Below are 27636 nucleotides of genomic sequence, written 5' to 3' on the forward strand. Positions count from 1 at the left end.
AGAATGATCATTCAAGTGGGCCCTGACTCCAGGTGTGCCTCTCTGACAATGAATTTCTATCGATCCCCATGCTGGAAGGTACTCTTCCTCTGAAAAACAAGCTTCCCAACGTGATGTAACTACAGACTGTCCTTGAATTTGAAGTCTACACCAACAGAATGAGTCAAGGTGGCCGTGCCTTGGTTCAAGTGGGCCAATTGGGTCAACCAGAGTTCGTCTCTGGAGTACAGCGAATCCACCTTTCTGTGAAAATGAGAAAATGCATTTATGGGCAGAGACATTTCTTTAGAAATGTCTGTAAATTTCCTTAGAAATTTCCTAGAAAGCTAGTCTATCTGCAGAGACAGAAGGTGGAGTCTGAGAGTCAGCAGAAGTACATACCTAGAGCCTGCTCTTCCTAAAGCCTAATTCATCTCTTCTTGAGATGCGGACAGAGAGTCAACACTGAGATGACATGTTCCATTCAAAATAAGTGCCCCTCATTAGTTCACTGAGTAACTTTAAATTCTAGATTTGAAACTTCAAATTAAAAGAGTTCTGAGATTGTTATTAGCTTATTAAATTGAACTCTGTGTGTGCTCTCCCCAATGTGATTATAAGTTCTATAAAAGCTTTCTTGCCTTGCCTCCAATTTCTTTTTAATCCACACAGAGAACTTTTTCCCATATTTCCTTCTACTGAAATTACTGTTATGCTTTGTCACATCTAAAGGTCTTATGACTCCTGTATGTTTAATTTCTAAACATAAGATAATTGCATTATAGTCAACAACTTGGTGTCGATTGTTCTGTTCATCATGTAGTTGAATAACTTATCTGCTTCACTTCCTAGAAGGAACAGCTGGAAGTTATTTAGGATCTATAAACTTTATTTCCTAAATATTTGTTACTTATTGACTTAATGAGTGAAAAACTTGACCTTAACTTAATTTCTCTGTACCACATTTATCAAAAAACGAGAAAATAAATACTACTTTATACTTTATAATCATATGAACATATAGAATAATATTTTAAAAAACTTAGATAAATTAAATGATACAAAGTTCATTGCTGTTGAGGATATGCTGTAATTATGACATAACCAATTGCCATGTTTATGTCCATAAAGTGATTGGATTAAAATTTAGGTTATTTGTTTCCAATACTATTCACACTGTACTGAATTTTTTTAGTTTTCTTTCCTTTTCTTTCTTCTTTTTATTTTTATAATTTGCCTCTTTTTTATTTTTTTGGTTTTTGGGCCAAACCTGGTGATGCTCAGGAGTCACTCTTGGCTATGCGTTCAGAAATCACTCCTGGCTTGGGGAACCATATGGGATGCCAGAGGATTGAGCAGTCGTGCAAAGCAAATCTTCCTTCCTTCCTTCCTTCCTTCCTTCCTTCCTTCCTTCCTTCCTTCCTTCCTTCCTTCCTTCCTTCCTTCCTTCCTTCCTTCCTTCCTTCCTTCCTTCCTTCCTTCCTTCCTTCCTTCCTTCTTCCTTCCTTCCTTCCTTCTTTCCTTCCTTTCTTCCTTCCTTCCTTCCTTCCTTCCTCTCTCCCTCCCTCTCTCCCTCCCTCCTTCCCTCCCTCTCTCCCTCCCTCCCTCCCTCCCTTCCTTCACCACATCCAGTGGCACTCGGGTTACTTTGAGCTTGTAGCTCAGATGCTGGGGATCGAACTTAGGTTGGCTGTGTGTAAGGCAAAAACCCTACCCTGCTGTGCTATCTCATTCTGGCCCTGCAAATCCTTACATTTTCTTATTTTTACTCATTGATCTTTCCAGAGTTAAACTTGTGGCTCCTCCATTTAAACTCTCTGCTTGTCTTGCATATAATGAAAAAGTCTATAATCCGGAGGCAATTTCAATGGTTCTTCTAGATTTTACCTTTGACCTCTTATGGCAACATTCCCTATTTCAAAGCATTTTGTATCTCCATAGAAAAACCATTTTATTTCTTCTATCTTTATCTTTTTGACTGCAACCTCTAGCTAAAATGCTTTTTCCAAGGAAACTGTTCTCTCCTAGTTACTTTTTTATTAACTATTTTGTGAACTTTTTGATTGTTTTTGGGCCACACTCAGCTGTTCTAGGGCTTACTCCTGGTCTGTGCTCAGGATCTCTCCTTATGGGTTCAGAGTATAATATGGAGGCACTGGAGATCAAATCCAGGCCAGCTGCATTTAAGGCAAGTACCCTAATAGCTGTATTACCTCTCTTTTTACAATATTCATCTTTTAATCTCTTTATCAATATATGGTCCTTGGCCCATTGTTTGTCAAATGAAGAAAGACATGAGTGATTATTTTGCATAAAAATGTCCATTAAGGGTTTTATGAAAGGGTTTATTTAGATAAACCCTCCCAAATCTCACAGTCTATGGCAAAAATATTATGAGAACATAGCAAAGCCTTAATATGGATCTATAGGCATATTATAAGTTGAGAATCATGTAATGAACAAAATTTATCGATATTTTTCTCAAAATTAGCCAGAAGTTTTGCACCTTGAAAGTAATGTCTATACTTGCTGAGAATGATGACCAGTTGGGCTATAGTTTGTAGCGTTTGGTATCTTCCTCCTATGACCAGAGAGGCAGATGAAGATGCTGTCCACTTTGCAAATAGGGTGAAATCTGCCATTGCCTGTCAGGGAGGACTCGTGGATCTTTTGTGGGATGGCGGTCTTAAAAGGGAAAAGGTGAAGGACACAAAGAAGAGCAACAGAAGCTGTACAGCAAGATGATTGTTGGGAACCACAGGACAGGAGCCGGTCCTGAGCCCCGGCCTCAAGCTGACTCAAGCCACCAGACCTGAATCATGACCCAGGAATCAGTTGGAGTTGTTGCTGCCGCCGCCTCCACTGCTGCATCCATTGCTGCCTCCAGGGCTCTTTGGCCTGCTCTGGATCCAGGACTCCAGCTTCTTCAGAGACACCCAAAACTCCTGGCCTTGTCATCTGTAGGAGCACTGCTGGGTAATGGTGCCCGGGACAAGATGCCTTCTTTCTTTTACAATAAGCCTGTTGGAGGGATGCCATTAAAGTCAGCTCCACCTGTGCATGTGCAGGCTGGTGGTTGGGAAGCAACAGCCACTTTCCCACGTTAGGTGTTAGTCTATTGTGGAGGCCCACATGCAGGGTAAGTGCCACCCTGCTACAAAGAGGTAGTGCTGAGGCTAGGGCCTTGATTTAGTTTAAGCCTGTCTCCTGCCATCTCTCCCAACTTCCTCAACCATACCCCAATCTCAAAGCTCTGCAGATGTAACATAAAAAAAAAAAAGCATTCATCTTTAGGGGTTTCATATCCAGAATGAAAATTTCCAGTCTTTTGATGCTTCCCTTAAGCAGTCCTCAAGGGGATATGGAGAAATGAGCGGGACCCTCAGATAGTGTATGTTGAGAACCAAGAGACATTCCATGTTCCAACACCAGTTGCTCACCCCCAACTCCCATGTGACTGGCTCTTTGTTAACACATGCCTCAGTTTCTCCATCTGTAATCTGACTCAGGAGAGGGAAGGTGGTGATACCTACCTCACAGGGCTTGTTGTGGGGATTAAAGTGCTACTGTGAGTGAAGGACGGTAATGCTCAGTGTTGTAAGTGCAAGTTCTTGAAATGTGACAGAGGAGATCTGAACTCAGCTGACGCACAAGGCTTTGGATTTGTTTTTGTGAGTAAATAAAATTGTCTTTGATGATAAAGAAAAAAAAAGAAAGTAATGTCTAGATCAGCATTTTAATATATAATTTTACACAATACCTTTGGTCTACCAATTTGAATCAACAAGAGTTAATAGAAAATTTTGTAAGATGAAACTAAAATTCAGTTTGGCATTTCCTAAGGTAAACTGCTTTTGATTATGTGAAATAAATCAATGTAACAATGTGTGGTAGAAAAAAAAAACCAAGCAAAACACTCTTCCCCAGGGGGGATAGTTCTGACTGAAATGGTTTCACACTTGGTGTCAGTAATAAAGAGAGTTAAAGAAAAAATAGAATCAGGTGCAGAGGGGAGAACATTTATTTTATGTGCTAGTTTACAGAAAGTATTTATGAATATTAGCAAATGCAAATGAAATTTTTTTCTGATATTCCTGTGTTTAGTATAATATAGTTTTTCTATATAATAGAACATATATAAAGCCTTCATTTCTAGTTTATTCATTAAAAAATTTAGAATTCTCCCCAAAAGTCAAAATTGGATCTAACTAGTAATTTTTCTAGGAGATATATATTAAATATGATTTATTAAAATATACATATGTAACTAACACAGAAGTTACTAAAGAAGAATTGATCAGAGCTTGTCACTGAACTCCTAAAACTATTTCCAAATAATCCCTTAATAAAACTTTCCATCACCACTAAATTTAACTTTATAAATCCTGGGAAGTGGAATTCAGTGGAATGAGACCGAACTATTACAAATACAAAACTGACATAATACTTTCCTTACATCCATGTCTATTCTGTTCTATTGACTTAGCAACATATAAATGTCATGATATATGAATGAACTAAAAAGATTTTTGGTTTGTCCTTTAATTTGAATGTGGAAATTTTTTAAAACCTCACACATTGCCTTCAAAATATCTTGTTTCAATACAATTTATATCATAATCTCTATAAAACCTTAACCTGATAATTTTATAAATGTGTAATATAAATGTGTATTTTTTTCCTTTCTTTGATTACTCACAATTACTCCTTTTAATTCAATGCTTATTAAATATACACAATTTACTAAATAGTAGGCTTCAAAAATAAAAGCCCTTAATGGACTTTGCTCTAAAAGAGGGAGAAACACAGATAAATAAAAGGGATAAATATCCATGGCACAGTGTATGAAAAGTATGGCCCATCTCACTGGTGTGGGCGGCAAAGGAAATGCCAGGACCATAACTGGTTTAAACTCTGTACTCAAGGGGGCCAGAGTGATAGCACAGCAATAGTGCATTAGCCTTACACACAGATGGCCCAGGACAGACCCAAGTTTGATCCCTGGAATCCCATATGGTCCCCTGAGCCTGTCAGGAGAGATTTCTGAGCACAGAGCCAGGAGTAATCCCTGAGTGCCACTGGCTGTGGCCCAAAAACCCAAACCAAACAAATGAAAAACTCTCTGCACCTAGTAGAGTGGCCTTATTCAGGGGTAGTGTAGAACATGTGGGGTGACTGTGCTCTGTTTCTGTTTTGTATGTGACCTCAGTTATTTGGTGTATTATTAATACTGTTTCCTCCGAGATGGTTTTCATTATGAGTGCAACCAACACCATAAAGGCCTTTTGCTTGAAGAATATTGCTGAGAGCCCAGGAATAACTCAGAAGAAAAAAAAAACCTGCCTCACAATCATCAGTCCCTGAGTTAGACCCTCCACCCCATTGCAGCTGCACCGAAAGTGAACTTTTTGTCCTGTCTTTGATTCCCAGTTGCCACCAGTGGGCGATCATTAGTGCAGTATATTCAAGTGGGGGCTGCACCCCAACAAAACTGTGCTACTAAGGCTGGAGAGTTTGGCATCAGCTGCCATGAGTTGAATCTCCAGTATTCTCTTTGGTCCTTCAAGTCCCACCATGAGTGATAATTGAGCTCTGAGCCAGGAGGCAACCATGAGCATCATGGGGCATGGCCTCAAAAACTACCACCAACAACAAAACGAATACATGATGAGCATGTGTCAAAGCACCACAATGATTGAGAAACCACTGGAAACCAAGCAGCACAATCAAGTGTGGGACCATCAGAGCCCAGCGTGGCCCCCTCCCAGTCACCTTTATAATGGCAGCAGTAGCAGAAGCAGCAGCAACAAACAGGGAAAGCAAAATGGAAAAAGACAACTATTACTGAGATGGTCTCAAGCTTTTTCTTCTGTTACTCACCCATGATTCCTTTTCATTCAAAGCTTATGAAATACATGACATTTGCTAAATGCTAGGCTTTAAACATAGAATGCATTCACTGCCCTTAGTGGGACAGGTTTTAGGAAGGAAAATTATAAAAATCGGGAATGTTTTAACCTGTTTCCAGAAACACAGTGATTACGAGTGGTGCAGACTCATTAATAATTGGAAATCAAGATAGCAGAGATGAGGAAGGAAAGTACCAAGGAAGGCTCAGGCCTTCCAAAAGGCTGAATATGAGGGATTACAGGTTTGAGCCCTTAGAAAATGTTCCTTCTTATTAAGCCTTGCTAGCTTTTCCCTTGTAGGTTTTCGATGTAAAGAAAAAATGTTTACAGGGAAGAAAGATCCATTTCTATTCAGGAAAAGAAAACAAGGCGGATTCATTGAGGTCGTTAGCTGGTCTTTGGAGATGGCTTTTGGTTTGCTATGTTTTCAAATGAAAAGAACTGGCAAGCAAAAGTCCCTTGCAAAACATTTAATGTTCAACTCAGTAATCAATATTTTCTCTAGGTGTGTACTAAGTGCCTTCTTTCAAGCTAGATCTCATCAAACTCAGTTTTAAAAAGAGTCTTTACAGACTAGTATCTAATCAATCAATCATAGCCTCCCACTAGCCCTCCTTTATGCAACATACCACATGTAAAATGCATTACTTATTTAACATATACACAGACACAGGCAGTACCTAACTTGGATTGTTAAACATTTTATAAATAATGGCTCATTTATTTTTCCAGTCACCCTCAAAGGTAGGTCATATTATTAGCATACCATTACATACCAAAAAAACACACACACACACACAAATAAATAGAAATAAAAAAAAAACTTGAACAAAGTGCACCAACCATCTAATCGGTGGTTTGAACTAGGTGGACGTCAATCTTCACAGTACTTGTTTCCCCCTTGTTGGGGACCCCAGTCTGTGGGGCTCTCTAGGTTTCTTTGCCACAGGCACTTTCTCAATCACTGACCCAAGTTTTGGACACTTTGTCACAGGGAATTGTTAAGGGCAGTGCCATTGAAATGGTCTCAGCAACAGTAGGTTTTTGTAAAATCCCTCGTTGCAGTTTTCCATAGGAGAGTAATCTGCAGTAATCTATAAGTTTGCCAGGCTCCTTCAGGTTACTGCAATAAGCTGCAAGTCTGCCTGCTACTTGGCTGGAAGGACCCAAGGCTGCCAGGGCTGCAGGAGCCCAAACTGCCAGGGCCCGGTACTATAAGGCTCACAGGAGCAGGACACCAATTTTTAGTGACCATCCTCTGAGAGAGAGAGGGAAAAAGATAAAGAGCAGGCATTATCTCACTGATGCTTTATTTATGCCCCCTGCAAACCAGCGGGCACTGCTATGGTCACTATCTTGTGTACCCCCCCCAAAGTCCAAGTTTCCCCTTTTATACCCAGCATGACAAGCGTGCATGTTCAAGGGGCATGTCCAGGGCATGTCCAGGTTCAACTGTCCTCACAGTGGAGTTATCCAAGGGCGTGTCTAAGTCCAAATGCCATTATATGAATAATAGGTGACACTTGAATTTGAGCTTAAGGGCCTGGCACAGGCTTAGCCAGCACTGCAAGCCACTGAGCCATCTTCCAAGTCCTCTCCAGTTTGTTTATTTCTTGAGGGGGGGCAGCATTGGATACCACTGTGCTTAGGGTTTGTTCCTGATACTGTACTCAATGATCATTCCTGGTAGTGCTGGGAATCAAATCAGGAGTGAACTCAGGCAAGGGCAGAGCATTTCCAATGTAGTGTCTTGCCAGCCCTAGAGTCTCTGATTCTAACCACTCTGGACTATAGCTTCTAGCAAAACATAATTATCATCAACCACTTTAAATATATATGAAAAAAATAATAATGTGAATTCATCAGATGATTGTCCAAGTTGAATTTCTTGAGAAATTATTTAGAACTATAATTTCCTCAAAATTTACCTACATCTTTTAGAGAGGTTCTGGTCTCAAAAACAAAGAGCATCTCCATTTGTTACCCTGGGATGCTGCCCAGTTTCCAGGCAAAAGAGCTTTCTCTCATAGAACTCATTTATGAGGATAAATTGTAATAACAATGTTCAATGCACAATTTCATGTGGTCAAATTCCAATCACCAGTCCTTTGTGGTTTCCCATTATAACCAGGCATTTCCACTCAAGCAGATGTCTCTCGGTTTCCATACCCTAGATGGGTCCACAATATATGACCCTTCTGAAACTGTAATCATAATTAGATTTCTTAATATTAGAATCACATGACATTAGTTAAGAAGCTAAAAATAAAACTGTGGCTAGCTCTAGCCTTTGTGCACATGCATCTTCATTGAAATTGTTTCCCTTTAATTATATTTAACACACATTAGAAATTTGGTAATTATACAAGACCTTTAATTATCAACATTTGTTATTATCACTATTATTAACATATATTAAGCACCCACAGTCTGCTAAAAGCTATACTCAAGATAAAAGGCATTAACCTTGCAATTCCACTGTGAGCAAGATAGGAGACAATCCCCTTCCAGACAGAGAACACAATTATACTTGCCTAACTTGACACAGAGCCAACGGATGAGTCAGGGAGAAAACCTAGTTTTCTTAGTCACTAGACAATTGGATAAACAAAGAATGGCTATAAAACTCTGCCACTTGATGTACATCTGAATATATTATCTCATAAATATTTTTAGTGACTGCTTCAGTTGTGTGTGTGTGTGTGTGTGTGTGTGTCTTTATGCTGGCAAATCTTTCTTCTTTATAGAGATACTGGAATAGTATAAATAGTCAAGTCATTTGAGACTACTTTACAATATCATTTTTGGCAAGATATGGACAATACTGTTTTTTTTTGTGGAAAAATAATGTGACTATAAAAGGCTGAAATATTCTCATTTGGGGGTGGCCTGTCATGTGGCTTCGGAGGCAGATTCTAATGAAGTCTGCTCAAAGGATTTGGGCAACAGAACAAATTAAGTGACGAAGGTACCAACTCTTGGAATGCTGCTTCCGACGCTACTGTTTTATTTGAGGGGTAGAATGAATAATCTATATTTCAGAATAAAAGACATATTGAAGTACAATCTTAGCTCTGAAAATCATAGTTATATAGTTCTGTGGAAAATAATTTTGCTTGAATGTTCACTTTTTTGTCTTTAATAAATAGGCAGTAAAGATTAACTTTTAGACTTTTTGTTTATTTGGGTTGGCCACATGCAAGGCAAACACCTACCCACCATGCTATAGCTGTGCTATTGTTCCAGCCCTTTTAGAATTTGTGTGAGATAAAAGGACATATTTGGGAACGCAGATATGTGTGTGTGTTCACAACTGACATAAGCTTGTTACTGATGATGGACTATAAATTCTAGTAAGAGCCAGATGAATTTGCAGGCATTTTAAAAACACAACAATTTGTGGATTACATAGGATATACTTTAATCTGGAAAAAGTACTCCATTACTTTCATAGGACTTTTATAATCATTCCTCTGATATTTAGGTACATACTTATTCAAATCACAATAACTTTAGTCTAGTAATAAAAAACACACAGAAAAGTGGAAAATTAAGGGCAAGAAAGCTAGTACAGTGGTTAGGGCATTTGCCTTGCATGCATCTCACCAAGGTTTGATCCCTAGTCCCAAATTTGGTCCTCTGAGTCAACCAGGAGTGAAACCTAAACCAGAAGGAAAACCCTGAGTACTGATAAGTGAGGCATTCCTTTCCCAAAATACCAAAACAACAACTACAAAGTGAAAAATTAAGACATAAGGCAGAGAAGAAATATAAATGCAGGACTGTGTGCCCTATGTGGGCTGGGTTCTGAAAGAAAACCGGAAATTAATTAAGAAAAGGAAGAAGAATGATATTTATCAATGACTTGGCAGAAAAATAAAGGTAGGAAAAATATAGACTTACTTTCATGGCATGTCTGAGCATGAAGTCAGATACAGAGGGTAGATTTAAATTGTAAAATATCATGCCATGAGCCCAAAATAAAGTAATAAATAAAAATTATCTTAATAAGGGTAGCAAAATCATTGACTGGGGGATGGAAGGGACAGTATTTTAAACAATAATGCAGGGAAAAGGAAATGCTAACATGCTACAAAATGACACTATATTTGCACCTAATAATAATAGTAATAAAAACTCAAAATATTTTAAAAATCAAAATAGAAGAAATGAAAAAATGAAAGAGTCCTGAAGTAAACATAAGTTTAAAGCATCACAACACTGGAGTTGGTAACAATATATTGAGTGTTATTCCAAAGAAATGGCCAATAACAACATAGAATAGACAAACTGAATTTCAGGCATAATACACAATTAATAGCCTGAAAAGATGCCATGAAGTAAAGGGTTTTTTGGGGGGTGTTTTCTTTTTTGGGGGGGGTTTGGGTCAGACTCAGCCTTACTCAGGGAGGACTCCCATAAATGATGCTCACCCAGCATCACTAGTCATCAGTGGACTACAAATCAAGAAGACAAGATGCTACTGTAAGTAGAGCTTCCCCGTGAAAACCAGAGTGTTGGTAAAGATATGGAGACTGGCATCCAGGTCCACATTTCCAGGGTAGTTAAGTGGTATATCCACAGTAGGAAAAAAATGGTGGCTCCTCCAAAAGTGGAAACTATATAAACCATATAAACTATATAAAGCCCAGCAAATTACACTTCTGGTTATATAATTAAAGACAGCAGAGAGAGAGAGAGAGAGAATGAGATATTTGTCCATGCAGGTCCATAGCAGCATCATTCATGATAGTGGGCAGATAAGAGTTACAAATGTTGAGCAAGAGATGAGGAGTGGAGCAAATATAGTTTCTACAAACAATGAAATATTACTTGGTACTAAAATGAAAAAAAAAACTGCAGTACAAACTACTTTGCTAAATATTTGTTGAAAATATGTGCTCTGTGAAATAAGTTAGTCACAAGGGTCCGGTGAGGTGGTGCTAGAGGTAAGGTGTCTGCCTTGCAAACGCTAGCCAAGGAAAGATCGCGACCGCGATTCCATCCCCCAGTGTCCCATATGGTCCCCCCAAGCCAGGGGCAATTTCTGAGCGCTTAGCCAGGAGTAACCCCTGAACATCAAATGGGTGTGGCCCGAAAAACCAAAAAAAAAAAAAAAAGAAATAAGTCACAAAAAGATGAATACTAGAGATTACCAACAATATGAGCAATCACTAGTCCTGAAAATTGAGGGAAGAAGTAGAATGGTGATTTTCAGGTGTTAGAAGAGATAATTATAGTAATTAAATAATTATGTTAAATATTCATAATTATTGGGGCCGGAGAGATAGCATGAAGGTAAGGTGTTTGCCTTGCATGCAGAAGGTTGGTGGTTCAAATCCCGGTATCCCATGGGCCTGCCAGGAGCGATTTCTGAGCTTAGAGCCAGGAGTAGCCCCTGAGCACTGCCAGGTGTGACCCCAAAAAACAAAAAAATTTATAATTATTTAAAATTATTACTAAAATGTATAAAACTTCAATTTTATAAGATAAAGAGTTTGAAGATGTGTGATTATTATTAGTAATGATGGTTATAATAATATAAATGTGCTAAGTTCTACTAAGCACAGATGGTTAAGGTGGTGAGGATTAGTATATATCACATATCACATATATCATAGTCATATATAATAGCATATACCTTATACAAATGATATATAGCATTCTTGGTGGGAAGGATTTGGGCCCACATAGGGATGTTCTGGGTTTACTCCTGGCTCTGTGCTCAGGGATCACTCCTAGAAGGACTTGTGGAATCATACATGCTACCAAACCAGTTTCAACCAAATACAAGCTCAGTGCCTTCCCAGCTGTACTCTCTCTCTGGTTCCTAAGAAATTTGAACTATATCATGAAGTAATGATAAATGGTAAAGTTTTAGGGGAAAAAAGACCTGGACAAATTTTGTTAATATATTCACATATTTGGTAGATAGTATTTTTCCTAGAAAATAGTAAATAAATCATCTTGTGTTAGTAAAACCTCATTGGAAAAGCTATGCAACAAAAAGTCTGTATGTAATAAGTTTTTAAATAAGATTTGTTGTTGTTATTATTGTTTTGGGGCCACTCCCATTGATGCTCAAGGTTACTCCTGGTTCTTTACTCAGGAATCTCTCCTGGTGATTCAGGGGACCATTGAGGATGCTGGCAATTAAACCTCAGTTAGCTGCAAGCAAGACAAGCACCTTAACATGGCACTATTTCTCTGGCCTCCCAAATAAGATTTGACTTGATAAATGATAATACAGGGGTGAACTTCTGATCATGGTTCAAAATTAGGTAAGTCATTTACTTGGACGATTATGAGTTAGCTTGTGAATTTTCATAGAACATAGCTGACAGGCAAGAATATTTCATTTATAAGTTAAAACGAAAACATGAGTGACTGAGACTGAAATTCAAAGCAGAAACAAAGAAGGTGAACATTCTTAAGAACATCATAAGTTCTGACTTCTAATCCTTAAGAATCTACTTTTTTCCCACTGAAAAGAGAAGTCATTTCTTGTAATAACCTTGGAAACACCCCCACTTAGTGACTCTTTGTTTTCAAGGTAGGCGACTTTGAAAGCACAGGCAGGCCAGGAAGTCCATAGGATAACATCATGTCAGTCTGAAAATTGTCAGCAAGTTGCAAGTCCTAAAGATTTGCTCAAAGTAGCTGTGTTTTCACTGGTTCAAGCATGTCAGAAGCTTCAGCTCCACAGTGCCTCACACCAGTGACTTCAAAACTAACTCACTCCAGATGTCCCTCTGATCATCTAAGCAGACATCAAAAGCTGAATGGTGACAAGCACACATGCTGCTTACGAGGATGCTCTGTGTCTCCACCAGCATAAAACACACACGGGAGCTGCTTTTAAGATGTGATTCATCTAAATTAGAATTCTGTGTTAAAGGACAGAGCCATTAGGAAAGGGGCCACCCTCCTGCGAAAGGAGAAAAGGCTTTTAAATAATCTGCACAGTGTCAGTTGAGAATTTTCAAAGAAAAACAAAATGCAAACTTACACTTCAGGAGTTTATGTTGTGAGAACCAGAAATTCTCAGCAGTATAGCCCAAGAATAAGACCAAAGGCAGAGGAAATGTTTTTAATTTCATTTTCCCTCCATAATGATTGTTTGGCTTCTTCTCGAGATAAATTAAGCAACCCTTTCCTTGTAGGCAATCGATCCTCACTTAATAAATGCCCACAGCATGATAGTCGCCAGGAAAGCAGGACAGGCAGGAAACTTTTCCTTACCTGTAAACTTGCACTTTTGAGTAAAAGAAGCAACACACTCTATAGCCTTTGGATCTAAGTTCCTTTTCACTCACAATCTAGACATGGATGATAGTGTCTATACATGCATCTGACATTCTCATTGGTGTATTTAGTACATATTTCTTGATCGAATCTTGAGCAAGAATCCATTTTGCTCTTTCAGGATGGAAATCAAATCTCATTATCTGAATCTTATGATTATTGAGGAAATTGAACATTTAATTCATACCATGTGAAGACTTCACATCTGGGCTTCTGAAATCAACAGTTTCAATGTTTGAGTCCATAGGAACTACTAATCCTATTTCGCTAGCTATCTCCTGAGGAAATTATGTAGCACTTAAATGATTTTCTCAGGATTATAGAGCTTCTGATGCAATCAGAAGACACTATCTGGACCTTTAAAATTTTTTTAATTAGACATCTTTACCAAATTGTAATGAATGAACACTTTCAAATATTTCTGCCCACTCAACAAAATTCTATTACTTTATTTGCTAAGAATCCCCATATTTATGTTCCTATACTCTTAACTTAAATATCAGTATTTTATTTCTTTATGAGACACTTGAAATCACAACTTCTTACAGATTCTGACATAGAAAAAGATGCAAAGAGAACATGATAGCAGGAGCACTTTGTTGGATATTTATAGACTAAACAAGGATTTTTTAATACTCTGAGTTGGTTCAAATGTGCAAATGCAAACCTCTGTTTCTATCCACATGAAGAAATACTAAAAAAATTGGGCTTTATAACAATTTGTCTCAAGAATGATTAAAATATGTTCTCTTCCTATAATGTGATTTATTTTTCTCTCTGACTACCTTTCCATGTTATATTCATGCTAGAATTATCAAAAGATAAAGCATTCATCACATTAGAATATGTTGATCTCAGCCACTAACCCCATTTCAATTCAAAGGAGAGAACTTGTGTTTTAATAACCTTCTTCCATTGACAGCTCCTAGAAACAAAGGTATTAGATCACCTTAAGGCAGAGAATTCTAAACAACAGCTCTTTAGGGAGTAAAACAGTATGTTAAATCAGTAATTTCACCATTTTTACTTTCTGTGTCATACATCCATACACAAATATATATCCACATCTTGCACATGAAATGGTTTAAATGAGTTACAATTTGTTGAATTCATCTTGACCATCTCAGAAGTACAAGTTTTATTCTACTTATATATGTCTGTGTCAGATACAGAGCCTTAAGGTCTTGGCAAAAGCAAACTGACTCAAGCCTCGCAGGAGCTTAGTTCTAAAAATAAGCAGACATATAAACAAGCAGTTATATTTGAGGAGATAAGAGATTATTTTATCAAAGAGAGTGCAGGGCGACCTACTGGAGAGGGTGAATAGAGTTCAAAGATCAATGTTGATTGCTAAAAGTCTATTATTTGACTACTAGATGCCAGTGATAGTGTGCTAGGGTTGCTTGGCTGATTTAGAGCTGGTTTGCAGAACTCAGTTGTAAGTTTCCTGAGGACAGGAGCCATGTCTTATGCTTTCCAGATGGCATAGAGAAGGGCTATGGACATCTAAGGGATTAATCAATTGATGTTGCCATGAAAGTAAAACTCCTTCCATTTTCATTATGTGCTGATCAATTGACACAGACAAAGGCTGCATTTCACAGTGAACTTTTCCGTGTCTGAAAATGACCTTTGCAGGGCAAACCTTCTTTTAGACCTTTACATGCTGGAATAGACCCAATGAGAGTGATAAGGGAGGGCACACACCTCACTAGCAGTCACATTTCTCAGGTTCCTTGATTAGTCATGGTGACAGCTATTCAGACAACTTGTCTGTTCCTCATTTTTCTGCAAGATTTTGTGAAACACTGGTTGTGGAATAAGTCAGACATCCAGATTTGTCCTACCTGTACTCAAGCCTTTACAAACGTAACTGCCTCAAAAATTATGCTGCCTAAACTTGCCAAACTAAGTCAACGTTTGGCCCCATGAAATATTGGCTGGCGTCTTTATCTCTTAAAAACAAAGCCATATGAAAACCATCGTTGCAATGTGTCTCCAAGTTCTGCTCTTATCAGCACACAGCGTGAACAGCTGGAGTTACAAACACCAGGACTATTATTAAATCACTGTGTCAGGAGGGGAGAAAAAAAAAGGAAAACCTTTTGTAGGCTTCAGACTCTCTAAATAATGCAATTATATATAACATGTTATTTCTCCCACCCGTTTACTCTTCCATCTCTCTCTCTCTCCTTGAAAGATAATGGAGAGTGACTTCCATCCAACTGACATCAATTCTTTCATTCAGTTCAGTGTTTCTTAATTACTTAGTTATGTATGTCTAATAGATAGAAAAAAATAGGATGTGACCATTAGAATATCTGGTAAGTTTCTATATTTTATTTAAAAGGCAAGAAAGCCACAACCAAAAGTCCTGAGATCAATTAGTGGTAATAGAATCGTTTTAATTTTAAATGCCAAATGAATTCAAGTTCTCTAGTATCTCAGTATTTTCTACTAAGGACTTGAAAATATTCAACCTAGAAATAACAGGAGCTTTTCCTATACATGGATGTACATGGAATCTATTATGCTGAGTGAAATAAGTCAGAGAGAGAGAGAAAAACGCAGAATGGTCTCACTCATCTATGGGTTTTAAGAAAAATGAAAGACACCCTTGTAATAATAATTTTCAGACACAAAAGAGAAAAGAGCTGGAAGTTCCAGCTCACCTCAGGAAGCTCACCACAAAGAGTGATGAGTTTAGTTAGAGAAATAACTACATTTTGAACTGTCCTAATATTGAGAATGTATGAGGGAAATGTAGAGCCTGTTTAGGGTACAGGCGGGGGTTGGGTGGGGAGGAGGGAGATTTGGGACTTGGGTGATGGGAATGTTGCACTGGTGATGGGTGGTGTTCCTTTTATGACTGAAACCCAAACACAATCATGTATGTAATCAAGGTGTTTAAATAAAAAAATTATGCATTAAAAAAAAATAACAGGAGCTGTTCAAGGATATTTTCTTAACACAGACTTCATCATATTATAAGCAAAATCAAAGTTGAAGGTTTAAGAGACAGTATAGCGGAAAAAGACACGAATCTAAGCCTGCGCAGAGGGGCCCAACTGTGAGTGTGAACTGTAAATATCTGTCTACTGTCCTCTTGTGTGAAACTCTTGGGATTGGAGCAAAAGAGGCTCCAGAAATCTGCTCTCCCTATCCCGGAGGCCATTTCCAGGGCGGGATTCAGGACATAAAAACCGGCCGGCAGACTGCTGCAGAAGCTGGATTCCCTGCTTGGGACATCAGGCGGGGAAAAGACACGAATCTAAGCCTGCGCAGAGGGGCCCAACTGTGAGTGTGAACTGTAAATATCTGTCTACTGTCCTCTTGTGTGAAACTCTTGGGATTGGAGCAAAAGAGGCTCCATCAGAGCACGGCCGCTCCGCTTCGCTACGCGGCCGTGCGCTCCTTCTAAGAAAAGAACACCATTGCAACAATAAGAAAAAAATCACAATAAGAACTGTGCTATATCAGAGAAGCAAGCATTTCTCTCTGGACTGTCTTCTCTGTTGCATGCTCGGGCCTAAGATTTGACCCAGTGTGAGGCTTCATCCACGGAGGACTCCCCTCCCTTAGAGGCAAGCCAGCCCATCCAGAAAGGGAGGAGCCAGAGGAGTGTGCTGCCTACATCATATAGACAATGAATACCACCACAACACGTAGAAAAACCCACAATACAAGTGTGACAATGGGGAAACAACGCAGGCCAGCATCAGACATAGAGAATGAAGATGACAATTCTGAGGACCAGATAATGACTGAACAACTAATCAACCTCTCAGATAAGGACTTTAGACTAGCAATATGGAAGGTGCTCAACAGACTCCAAGAAACCATGGATTGAGTTGAACAGAACACTAATAAGAACCAAGAAAATATGAAGGCAGAAATGACAAAACTCCAAACTGAAATAACATGTCAACTAACAGGACTGAAAAAGTCAGTAAACGAAGTGAATGACAAAATGGATAAGCTCTGGGACAGGGTATCAGAAGCTGAGAATAGACTTGGTGCTGTGGAAGATGAGATACATAACAATTCCATACAGCAGGAGAGATTGGACAAAAAACTTAAAGCAAATGAGCAGACAACGGAAAAATTAGTCAAAGAATGGGAACAGATGAAAATAGAAGTCTATGATAAGATCAACAGAAACAACTTAAGAATCATTGGCGTCCCAGAGACCCAGGAAGAAAATTCCCAGGAAGAATCAATGGTCAAGAACATCATTAAAGAGAAACTTCCAGAGCTAAAGAATATATGTGATCAAATCCTGCATGCCCGAAGAGTACCAACCAAAAGAGACCCCAGAAAAACCACCCCAAGACACATCCTAGTCACAATGACAAATCCCACAGATAGAGACAGAATTCTGAAAACAGCAAGATCAAAAGGGGAAATTACATTCAAGCAAGCATCCTTGAGATTTACAGCAGACCTGTCACCAGAAACACTCAATGCCAGAAAGCAGTGGTGGGATATTGTGACAAGACTGAATGAAATGAATGCTTCACCCAGAATACTATACCCAGCAAAACTCACTTTCCGGTTTGACGGAAGAATACATGGTTTCACTGACAAAAAGCAGCTCAGAAACTTTACAGACACAAAACCAGTCTTAAGAGAAAAACTGAAAGACCTAATTTAAGACAAGACTAACCAAAAGACACCAAATTTCGATATAAAGATGGCATTAAATCCCAGGACAATTCTTTCTCTCAACGTCAATGGTCTAAATGCACCAGTCAAGAGACACAGAGTGGCTAAATGGATCAAAAAACTCAATCCAACCTTCTGCTGCCTACAAGAAACACACCTGAATAGTCAGAACAAACATAGACTCAAAATAAAAGGCTGGAGAAAAATCATCCAAGCAAACAACACCCATAAAAAAGCTGGAGTGGCCATACTAATATCAGATAATGCAAACTTTATACTCAGGAAGGTTGTAAGGGACAAAGATGGACATTTTATATTAATCAAGGGGTATATAGAGCAGGAAGAATTCACTCTCCTAAACATATATGCACCAAATGAGGGGCCAGCAAAATATTTAATACAACTGTTGACAAATCTGAAAAATAATATCAATAACAACACAATAATTGTGGGGGACCTTAACACGGCTTTGTCAACACTGGATAGGTCAACCAGACTGAAACCCAACAAGAATATACTAGACCTGAGGAGAGAAATGGAAGAAAGAGGCCTAGAGGATATATATAGGACACTCCACCCCCAGAAACCTGGATACACATTCTTCTCCAATGTACATGGGACATTCTCCAGGATAGACTACATGCTGGCACATAAAACATATCTCCATAATATCAAGAGGATAGAAATTTTGCAGACTACCTTTGCTGACCACAAGGCTCTGAAATTATTTGTGAATTCCAAAGGGACTCAGAAGAAAAACATTAACACCTGGAAGTTAAACAGCCTCATACTCAATAACCAGTGGGTCCGAGATGAAATCAAGGAGGAAATCAAAAGGTTCCTGGAAACAAATGACAATAAAGACACAAACTATCAGAACTTATGGGACACAGCAAAAGCAGTACTGAGAGGAAAATTTATAGCTTTGCAAGCACACATCAGGAAGGAAGAAGGAGCTTACCTGAGTAGCTTAATGACACAGCTAATAGAACTAGAAAGTGCTCAACAAAAGGACCCAAAAATAGGAAGACAGAAGGAAATAACAAAGCTGAGAGCAGAAATCAATGAAGTGGAAACCCAAAAAACAATCCGAAAGATCAACGAAAGCAGAAGTTGGTTCTTTGAAAAAATAAACAAGATTGATAGACCACTGGCAAACCTAACAAAGAAAGAGAGAGAGAGAAACTTGATAACTCGTATTAGGAATGAAAAAGGAGAGATCACTACTGATATGACAGAGATTCAAAGGGTAATCAGAAACTACTTTGAGAAACTCTAAAAATGAGAACCTGGAAGAAATGGATAAATTCTTGGACTCTTATAATCTTCCACGGTTGAAGGAAGAGGATGTAGCATATCTAAACACCCCCATCACCATTGATGAAATCAAAAAGGTAATCAAAGGTCTGCCGAAAAACAAAAGCCCAGGCCCAGATGGATTCACTAATGAATTCTTTCAAACTTTCCAAGAGGAACTACTACCAATCCTGGCAAGACTCTTTCATGAAATTGAACAAACGGAAACACTTCCAAATAGCTTTTATGAAGCCAACATCACCTTGATACCTAAACCAGACAGAGATGCTACAAAAAAAGAAAATTACAGACCAATATCGCTGATGAATGCCGATGCAAAGATCTTCAACAAAATCCTGGCAAATAGGATTCAATGCCTCATTAAGAAGATCATCCACTACGATCAAGTAGGTTTCATCCCAGGAATGCAAGGCTGGTTTAACATCCGTAAATCCATCAACATCATACACAACATCAATAACAAGAAAAATAAAAACCACATGATCATATCAATAGATGCAGAGAAAGCATTTGATAAGGTCCAACACCCATTCTTGATCAAAACTCTCAGCAAGATGGGAATGGAAGGAACCTTTCTCAATCTAGTTGAAGCCATCTACCACAAGCCAATGGCAAATATTATCCTCAACGGAGAAAAACTAAAAGCCTTCCCTCTAAATTCTGGTACAAGACAAGGCTGTCCTCTCTCACCACTCCTATTCAACATAGCACTGGAAGTACTTGCTATAGCGATTAGGCAAGAAAAAGATATCAAGGGAATTCAGATAGGAAAGGAAGAAGTCAAGCTCTCACTGTTTGCAGATGACATGATACTCTACTTAGAATACCCTAAAGACTCCACCAAAAAGCTTCTAGAAACAATAGACTCATATAGCAAGGTGGCAGGCTACAAAATTAACACACAAAAATCAATGGCCTTTCTATACACCAATAGCAATAAGGAAGAAATGGACATTAAGAAAACAATCCCATTCACAATAGTGCCACACAAACTCAAATATCTTGGAATCAACTTGACTAAAAATGTGAAGGACCTATACAAAGAAAACTATAAAACTCTGCTCCAAGAAATAAGAGAGGACACGCGGAAATGGAAACGCATACCCTGCTCGTGGATTGGCAGGATTAACATCATCAAAATGGCAATACTCCCCAAGGCATTATACAGATTTAATGCTATCCCTCTAAAGATACCCATGACATTCTTCAAAGAAGTGGATCAGGCACTTTTGAAATTCATTTGGAACAATAAACACCCTCGAATAGCTAAAGCAATCATTGGGAAAAAGAATATGGGAGGAATTACTTTCCCCAACTTTAAACTGTACTACAAAGCAATAGTTATCAAAACAGCATGGTATTGGAATAAGGACAGGCCCTCAGACCAGTGGAATAGACTTGAATACTCAGAAAATGTTCCCCAGACATACAACCACCTATTTTTCGATAAAGGAGCAGGAAACCCTAAATGGAGCAGGGAAAGCCTCTTCAAGAAGTGGTGTTGGCACAATTGGATAGCCGCTTGCAAAAAATTGAACGTAGACCCCCAGCTATCATCATGCACGAAGGTAAAATCCAAATGGATTAAAGACCTCGATATCAGCCCCAAAACCATAAGATATATAGAACAGCACATAGGCAAGACACTCCAGGACATTACAGGCATCTTCAAGGAGGAAACTGCACTCTCCAAGCAAGTGAAAGCAGAGATTAACAGATGGGAATATATTAAGCTGAGAAGTTTCTGCACCTCAAAGGAAATAGTGCCCAGGATACAAGAGCCACCCACTGAGTGGGAGAAACTATTCACCCAATACCCATCAGATAAGGGGCTAATCTCCAAAATATACAAGGCACTGACAGAACCTTACAAGAAAAAAACATCTAATCCCATCAAAAAATGGGGAGAAGAAATGAACAGACACTTTGACAAAGAAGAAATACAAATGGCCAAGAGACACATGAAAAAATGCTCCACATCACTAATCATCAGGGAGATGCAAATCAAAACAACGATGAGATACCACCTCACACCACAGAGAATGGCACACATCACAAAGAATGAGAACAAACAGTGTTGGCGGGGATGTGGAGAGAAAGGAACTCTTATCCACTTCTGGTGGGAATGCCGTCTAGTTCAACCTTTATGGAAAGCGATATGGAGATTCCTTCAAAAACTGGAAATCGAGCTCCCATATGATCCAGCTATACCACTCCTAGGAATATACCCTAGGAACACAAAAATACAGTACAAAAACCCCTTCCTTACACCTATATTCATTGCGGCACTATTTACCATAGCAAGAGTCTGGAAACAACCAAGATGCCCTTCAACAGATGAATGGCTAAAGAAACTGTGGTACATATACACAATGGAATATTATGCAGCTGTCAGGAGAGATGAAGTCATGAAATTTTCCTATACATGGATGTATACGGAATCTATTATGCTGAGTGAAATAAGTCAGAGAGAGAGAGAAAAACGCAGAATGGTCTCACTCATCTATGGGTTTTAAGAGAAATGAAAGACATTCTTGCAATAATAATTTCCAGACACAAAAGTGAAAAGAGCTGGATGTTCCAGCTCACCATAGGAAGCTCACCACAAAGAGTGATGAGTTTAGTTAGAGAAATAACTACATTTTGAATTTTCCTTATAATGAGAATGTATGAGGGAAATGGAGAGCCTGTTTAGAGTACAGGCGGGGGTTGGGAGGGTAGGAGGGAGACTTGGACATTGGTGATGGGAATGTTGCACTGGTGATGGGTGGTGTTCTTTACATGACTGAAACCCAAAAACAATCATGTATGTAATCAAGGTGTTTAAATAAAAAAATAAAAATTAAAAAAAAAAAAAAGAAGAGACAGTATAGCATTAGCCTTGCATGGAAAGCTGATTCTGGTTCAATAATGGTGCCCCAAACTGCAAAGAAAAATTCAAAGATGATCCCTGAGCACAGGTCCAGAATAATCCCTGAGCAAAACACATAGTCCCAAAACGAGAGAGAGAGAGAGAGAGAATGAGAGAGAGAGTGAGAGAGAGAGAGAGAGAGAGAGAGAGAGAGAGAGAGAGAGAGAAGAGAAGAGAATTATTGGTGGGGAGCAATGTTTCTGCTCATCACAACAATTTTCTCTCAGTAAACTCTATCTGCAATTATGCATCTGATTACACATTAAACACTGAAGAACCAAATATTGCCTTTTGACTTAATACATCGGACTAGTATAAATGCTTCAAAAGTGCTTCTCTTGATATAACTGGTTTGTGCCAGTTTTTCTTGACTTCCAAAAGCTAACAAATGTGTCATTTAAGGCCAAACAAGTTATTTTGTCCTCTCCTTGGAGCAAACCAAAATGTTTTATCTTAACATCTTGCATTTCTTGAATTTCTACACTATTTTCAAGGTAGAAAAACTGAGAACATGATGAAATAACTAAGTTGAATATTTATTTATTTATTTATAATATCTTTATTTAAGCACCATGATTACAAACATGTTTGTAGTTGGGTTTCAGTTATAAAAAAGAAAATTATAAAAAAGTGCATATTTTGAGTTAGGTTGCAGTTCCTACTTTTCTTAGTCTCTATAATGTGTCATACTATTAGAACAAGTTAGGATTCCTAAACTCTATTTTATCTTCAACTCCAAAACAGGTGCTTCTTAAACTTCTAATTTTTATTTTAGATTCTGAGAAGTGTGGGAATAACTCTCTCTCTCCCCCTCTCTTTCACACACACACACACACACACACACACACACACACACACACACACACACACACCTGTGTGAAACTCTTACAGTTTCATAAATAGGTCGGGGGTTGGGTGGACTTCTACTTCAGAGTTAAAAGATGGAAACTCATCCATGAACTTCCAATTTAATCACCTCAAACATGGTCATAATTATAAAATAAACATACCTATAATAGACACAGATGGACTTCTAAAGGAACAACATCGAAAAGACCTATATTTTCTTATTTTATTTTGGTGAAGCAAAACAAGTAACCATTTTGACACAGGGTGGCTTATTATCCGAGAACAACCACAATATTATAGTTTTTAAGAACTACTTTTTAATTTACTTTCCCTGCAGGACCATTTTGCTGTAGGGGTTAAATGTGAAACTATAAACAGTCATTAGAACACAAAGGATTCATGGTAGTGAACCGGATATTAAAAAAAAATCACATCTGTTTTAGAGTTCCCTTCTATTGGCAAATTCAGAAACATCAATTCTGAGAACCTGGTTTTATGGCGTGCCCTGAAGCCAGGAACACCAGGTTACAATCAAGGCAAGGTAGGTAACACTTGGTCTAAGCAGAATCTCTCTTCAATGCCTTTGCCTGACTGTTCTCTCTTTAAGCAAATACTGTGAGTAAAACCAAATTTTATACTGCATCAAAAGATAATCATTACTCTCATCACACTAATAGTTGGCCATTTTTACAAATTAGGTAGTTTTATGTTATTCATCTGCTACTATGTTTCCTGCTGTTTATCTGGAGGTACATTCAATAATAAATTCTAAGATTTGGGAGTGTTTCAATAGTACAGCACTGGAAGCTTGCAGAAAATCTTTTTTATCTTCTAATTTAAACCCTTAAAAACTTCTCTAGCTTGTTTGAGGAAGAATTTTTTAAACAACTGATTTGTCAGAACAAGGAAAAAAACAACTTCAACGTTTCCAACCTCTCACAAAACCTGTATCTCAGGGCATGAAAGCAAACTCTTCTCTCTATAACAAGCCTAATGAAGTACAACTAAAAATAACAGTCATCAACTGTGGTTTTAAAGGCAATATTTCAACATAATCAAATGTGTCAAATATTCATCCTTACAGCTTCTTATGCTGTGGGTTATAAGTAAGTCTCATTTCTTGGGAATGATTGAACATAACCCACTTGGGGCTCAGCCATCTGTGAATTACTTACATGTGAACACTGTTTAAGAGATGGAAATTTTTGATTGTATTTTTTTCCTTTGGATATTGAAATGCAATGCAATTGAGCAAAGCTTTTTAAGTAATTATTTTTCATATTTGTTGCTACCTGACTAGATTATCACATACTCTTCATATTCATCATCACTTATTAAATCACAGGAATGAGGCAGGATGCAGCTGATTTTGTAGAGGAAGCATCACACAGCATGATGGAGTTGGAGAGAGAGAAAAACATCTGCAGTCTCTAAGACTCCAGGCCTTGGGCTGAGTTTCTTGCTGCCAAGGACCTTCTCAACAGCGTGTGCACATGTAAGAATTGTAGTTGTCACGTTCCTGTGGTTTGCTTGAAAGTCTGAAAGTCTGTTCCTCTTATCACTGAGCAAACAAGAGAAGTTCATCACAGTACTAGAGTAGGGTGCCACATAATTTATTGTTTCTACATGGATACCTATTATAGTTGTTGGGGCCACTATGAAAAATTATTCCAGAAGGTCAGGCCAAAAAGGAGACCAGTCCCAGCAAGCCTAATCATACAGTTGTCCCAGAGATGATGTGAAAATTAACATACTTCTCCCAAGGGACTCAAACTATTCCATTAATGCTCCAATATCACTTCTGTCTAGACCTGTTCTGTCCAGTAGAAAAACAATGAAAAGCACAAATATTTTCTGGAATTTTCAGGTAGCCAGGTTTTGACCAATATGTGGATATAGGTGAAAATTATATGACAAGTATACTGTATCCAATGCAATATACCAAATATTGTATCACTATAACCTGTAGAATTTATAAAAATTATTGAGATCATTTTACTTAATGGTTTTAAAAATTGATCCTTGAATGCTACTGACATGTTTTACTGAAATTCCATTTCTGGGGTCTGACAATCAAAAGTGGCCACTGTTTATGATATTGGACAGTGAAGGCTTGAATATTCTTCGGGGTAAATGAATGTGATAACAATGCATACACATAAAATACATGTTTTTTTTTTATCTAGGTTAAAAGGAACACACCTAAATGTCTTTCTCATAACAGGACAGTTTAAATTGATGTCTGACTTGATACCAAACATTGAGCAAATAAGCATTTATCTGATAGAATAATTTTATTACTGAGAGAATGATTTTAGTTAGGAAAGTCTGATAATTGCCAATAAATCCGAGGACTTTCCCCAGTCTGTGATGAAGTGTGTGCTGCATTCTTGAATCCAACATACAAAGCAACTTCCGTGTTCCTGACACTAGTGACAGAAATAAAATCAAGCACAATAACAGTATTTCAAAAATCAAGGTTTAAAGTTTGCATAGGTATAACCTTTCAACTGACACAAGAGAAGTCTAGGGTATTCCACCACAATTCTGCACACAAGGCAAAGGCTTCTTCTTTGTGTTTCTGGTCTTTTCTTTATCTCCACAAAGAATAATGTTAAGAAAAAAGAAAAAGAATGTTTTCCCATTCCCTATTGAGACATAGGACTGGACCATGTTAGATAACTTGCTCCATTCAAAGATTTTGCATTTCCACATTTATTCAATATTTCTGTGAGAAAAACATACTTCCCATCTAAATGAAACTAAGTGATTTGGGTATCTATATTTTGGAAAGATTGTCTATTTTATTTCTTTTGGGGAAAACAATTTTGATATACTTTAAGTTTATCTCAGTGCAAAGCCTAAGTGATAGAAAAATGGTAATAAATACTGGTGGGGGCTCTGCTTATAAAAGATGATAACCTATTTATCAGATGTTCTTTAACAGTGGGCATATTTACAATAAAATCAACAGATGCATTTAGTATTTCTCTTCTTTGTAATTTTTCCTCTTGAGTGTTCAGTTCCATAGAAATTATTTAGGTAGAACTTGGTCTCAGAGCACAGTATACATATAGGCACATAATGTCTTTTTTTATACTAATCATTAACATAGAGTATATTAACCCTATTTTATTAATGCTCCATTACATCCATTTGCTTAAGATTATAAAATGACAGAATGCCTCTGACCTAAAGTATTTTAGGAACTTGCCTTTTTATTTAATAAAAGACAGATGCCAAAAATATTACTACAAATCTTGAACCAGAAAGTGCTCAATGATGAGTCTAGTGAGTTCTTATCTCCTGCATATTGGCAGTGGTTCTTGATAAGAATATTTTATACCAAACTCTGAGAACCCACTTAGCTCATTCAGCATCCTAAAAGACCTATGTTCTTTTTTTCCCCTAAAACTATTATAGGCAATGAAACTGAAAATGGCAAAATGGTTTGCTTTTAGGAAGCTTTTTAATAGGTTGATGTTACTAAAGATTAGTTACTCGAATTATCTATAGCTATTAACTTAATCTAACTTTCAGGCTATTTAACGGATAAACCAGAATTACAACTCTTTAAAGCCAGTCAGAATTTAGCAGAAAGATTCTAAAATGTCATGAGTAAAAATAACACAGTTTCTTTAGGAATCTAATCTTTAACTAAACGTTTGTATAAATAAATCAGGTATAAAAATGTCTGTTTACAAATACTTAATTTTTTTTTTTTTTGGTTTTGGGTCATACTCTGTTGCTTCAGAGCTTCCTCATTGATCTGTCCTCAGGGATCACTCCAAGAGGGGATTGAGGGCCAAATGGGTTGCTGGGTATTGAACCCAGTCTGATATCCACATGCTAAGGAAAAGTCCTACTCACTGTACTATTACTCCAACTCCAGATTATAAACACTTTCTATATTTTGATTTTGTGTAATTTGAGTTGTAGGTTCTACAAACTCAGTATGAGTACCGCCTATTCAAATTTGGGTGTATTGGGTCTATTGTCATTCACCATATGCATTTCATCATACGCTGGAAATATGCAAACTAAATTCCGGGACATTATGAAGCACAGTATTTGAGAGAATAGACTTTGGAACCAAACCATCTGGATTAAATTCTTAAGCTCTTTCATTAACTGTGACCTGAGAAAAATTACTCAACCCCCCTTTGTCTTGCTTCCATGATCAGTAAAATGGAGATAAAAAATGTAGGTTTCCCTTGATGTTGAAAACTAGATGACTTAAAAGTTCTTAAAATGGCGGTCAGAAGATAATTGTAGCCATCTAAATGAGTTATCACTTTAACTATATACTAGTAATAGCTATTACTATAACAAATAGCATATCTCCTACCCCAAAGATCTCTTATTATCAACTTACTTAAGAAGGCAATGTCACAGTTAGTTTATAGATTTGGGCACTTTGATCTTTCATTAGAAATGGGACTGGTGGGATACCTACAGGAAAAACAGGTTTCAGACTCTGGCCACTGGGCTGTGAAGTGCTTCGCTGGGCACCAGCAGGTGGGCCTGGTGCTGGGTCACTGCTCCTCCTCACCAGCAGTGGTGTGCCTGGAACACAGAAAGAGGGGTGAGAGGTCAAAGGAACCCTGGGGGTGAGAGCGCATGGCACCATGCAATTTAATTAAAAAGCTTTACCACATCCTTTAATATAAAAACACTCTCTTTGAAGGATGCTTGTAAATT

At 37.9% G+C, this 27636-nt stretch overlaps 1 protein-coding gene across 1 annotated transcript in view; it reads right to left on the reverse strand.

Annotated features, from left to right (window-relative positions):
• PARD3B (par-3 family cell polarity regulator beta) overlaps window positions 1-27636 on the reverse strand; it is a 1279582-nt gene that overhangs the window by 666508 nt on the left and 585438 nt on the right. The window contains exon 4 of the mRNA XM_049772907.1: window positions 27392-27501. Coding sequence (XP_049628864.1) covers window positions 27392-27501 — 110 coding nt within the window. The remainder of the gene's footprint in view (window positions 1-27391; window positions 27502-27636) is intronic.

Source organism: Suncus etruscus, chromosome 5 (assembly GCF_024139225.1).
Source record: "Suncus etruscus isolate mSunEtr1 chromosome 5, mSunEtr1.pri.cur, whole genome shotgun sequence".
Taxonomy (NCBI): Eukaryota; Metazoa; Chordata; class Mammalia; order Eulipotyphla; family Soricidae; genus Suncus; species Suncus etruscus.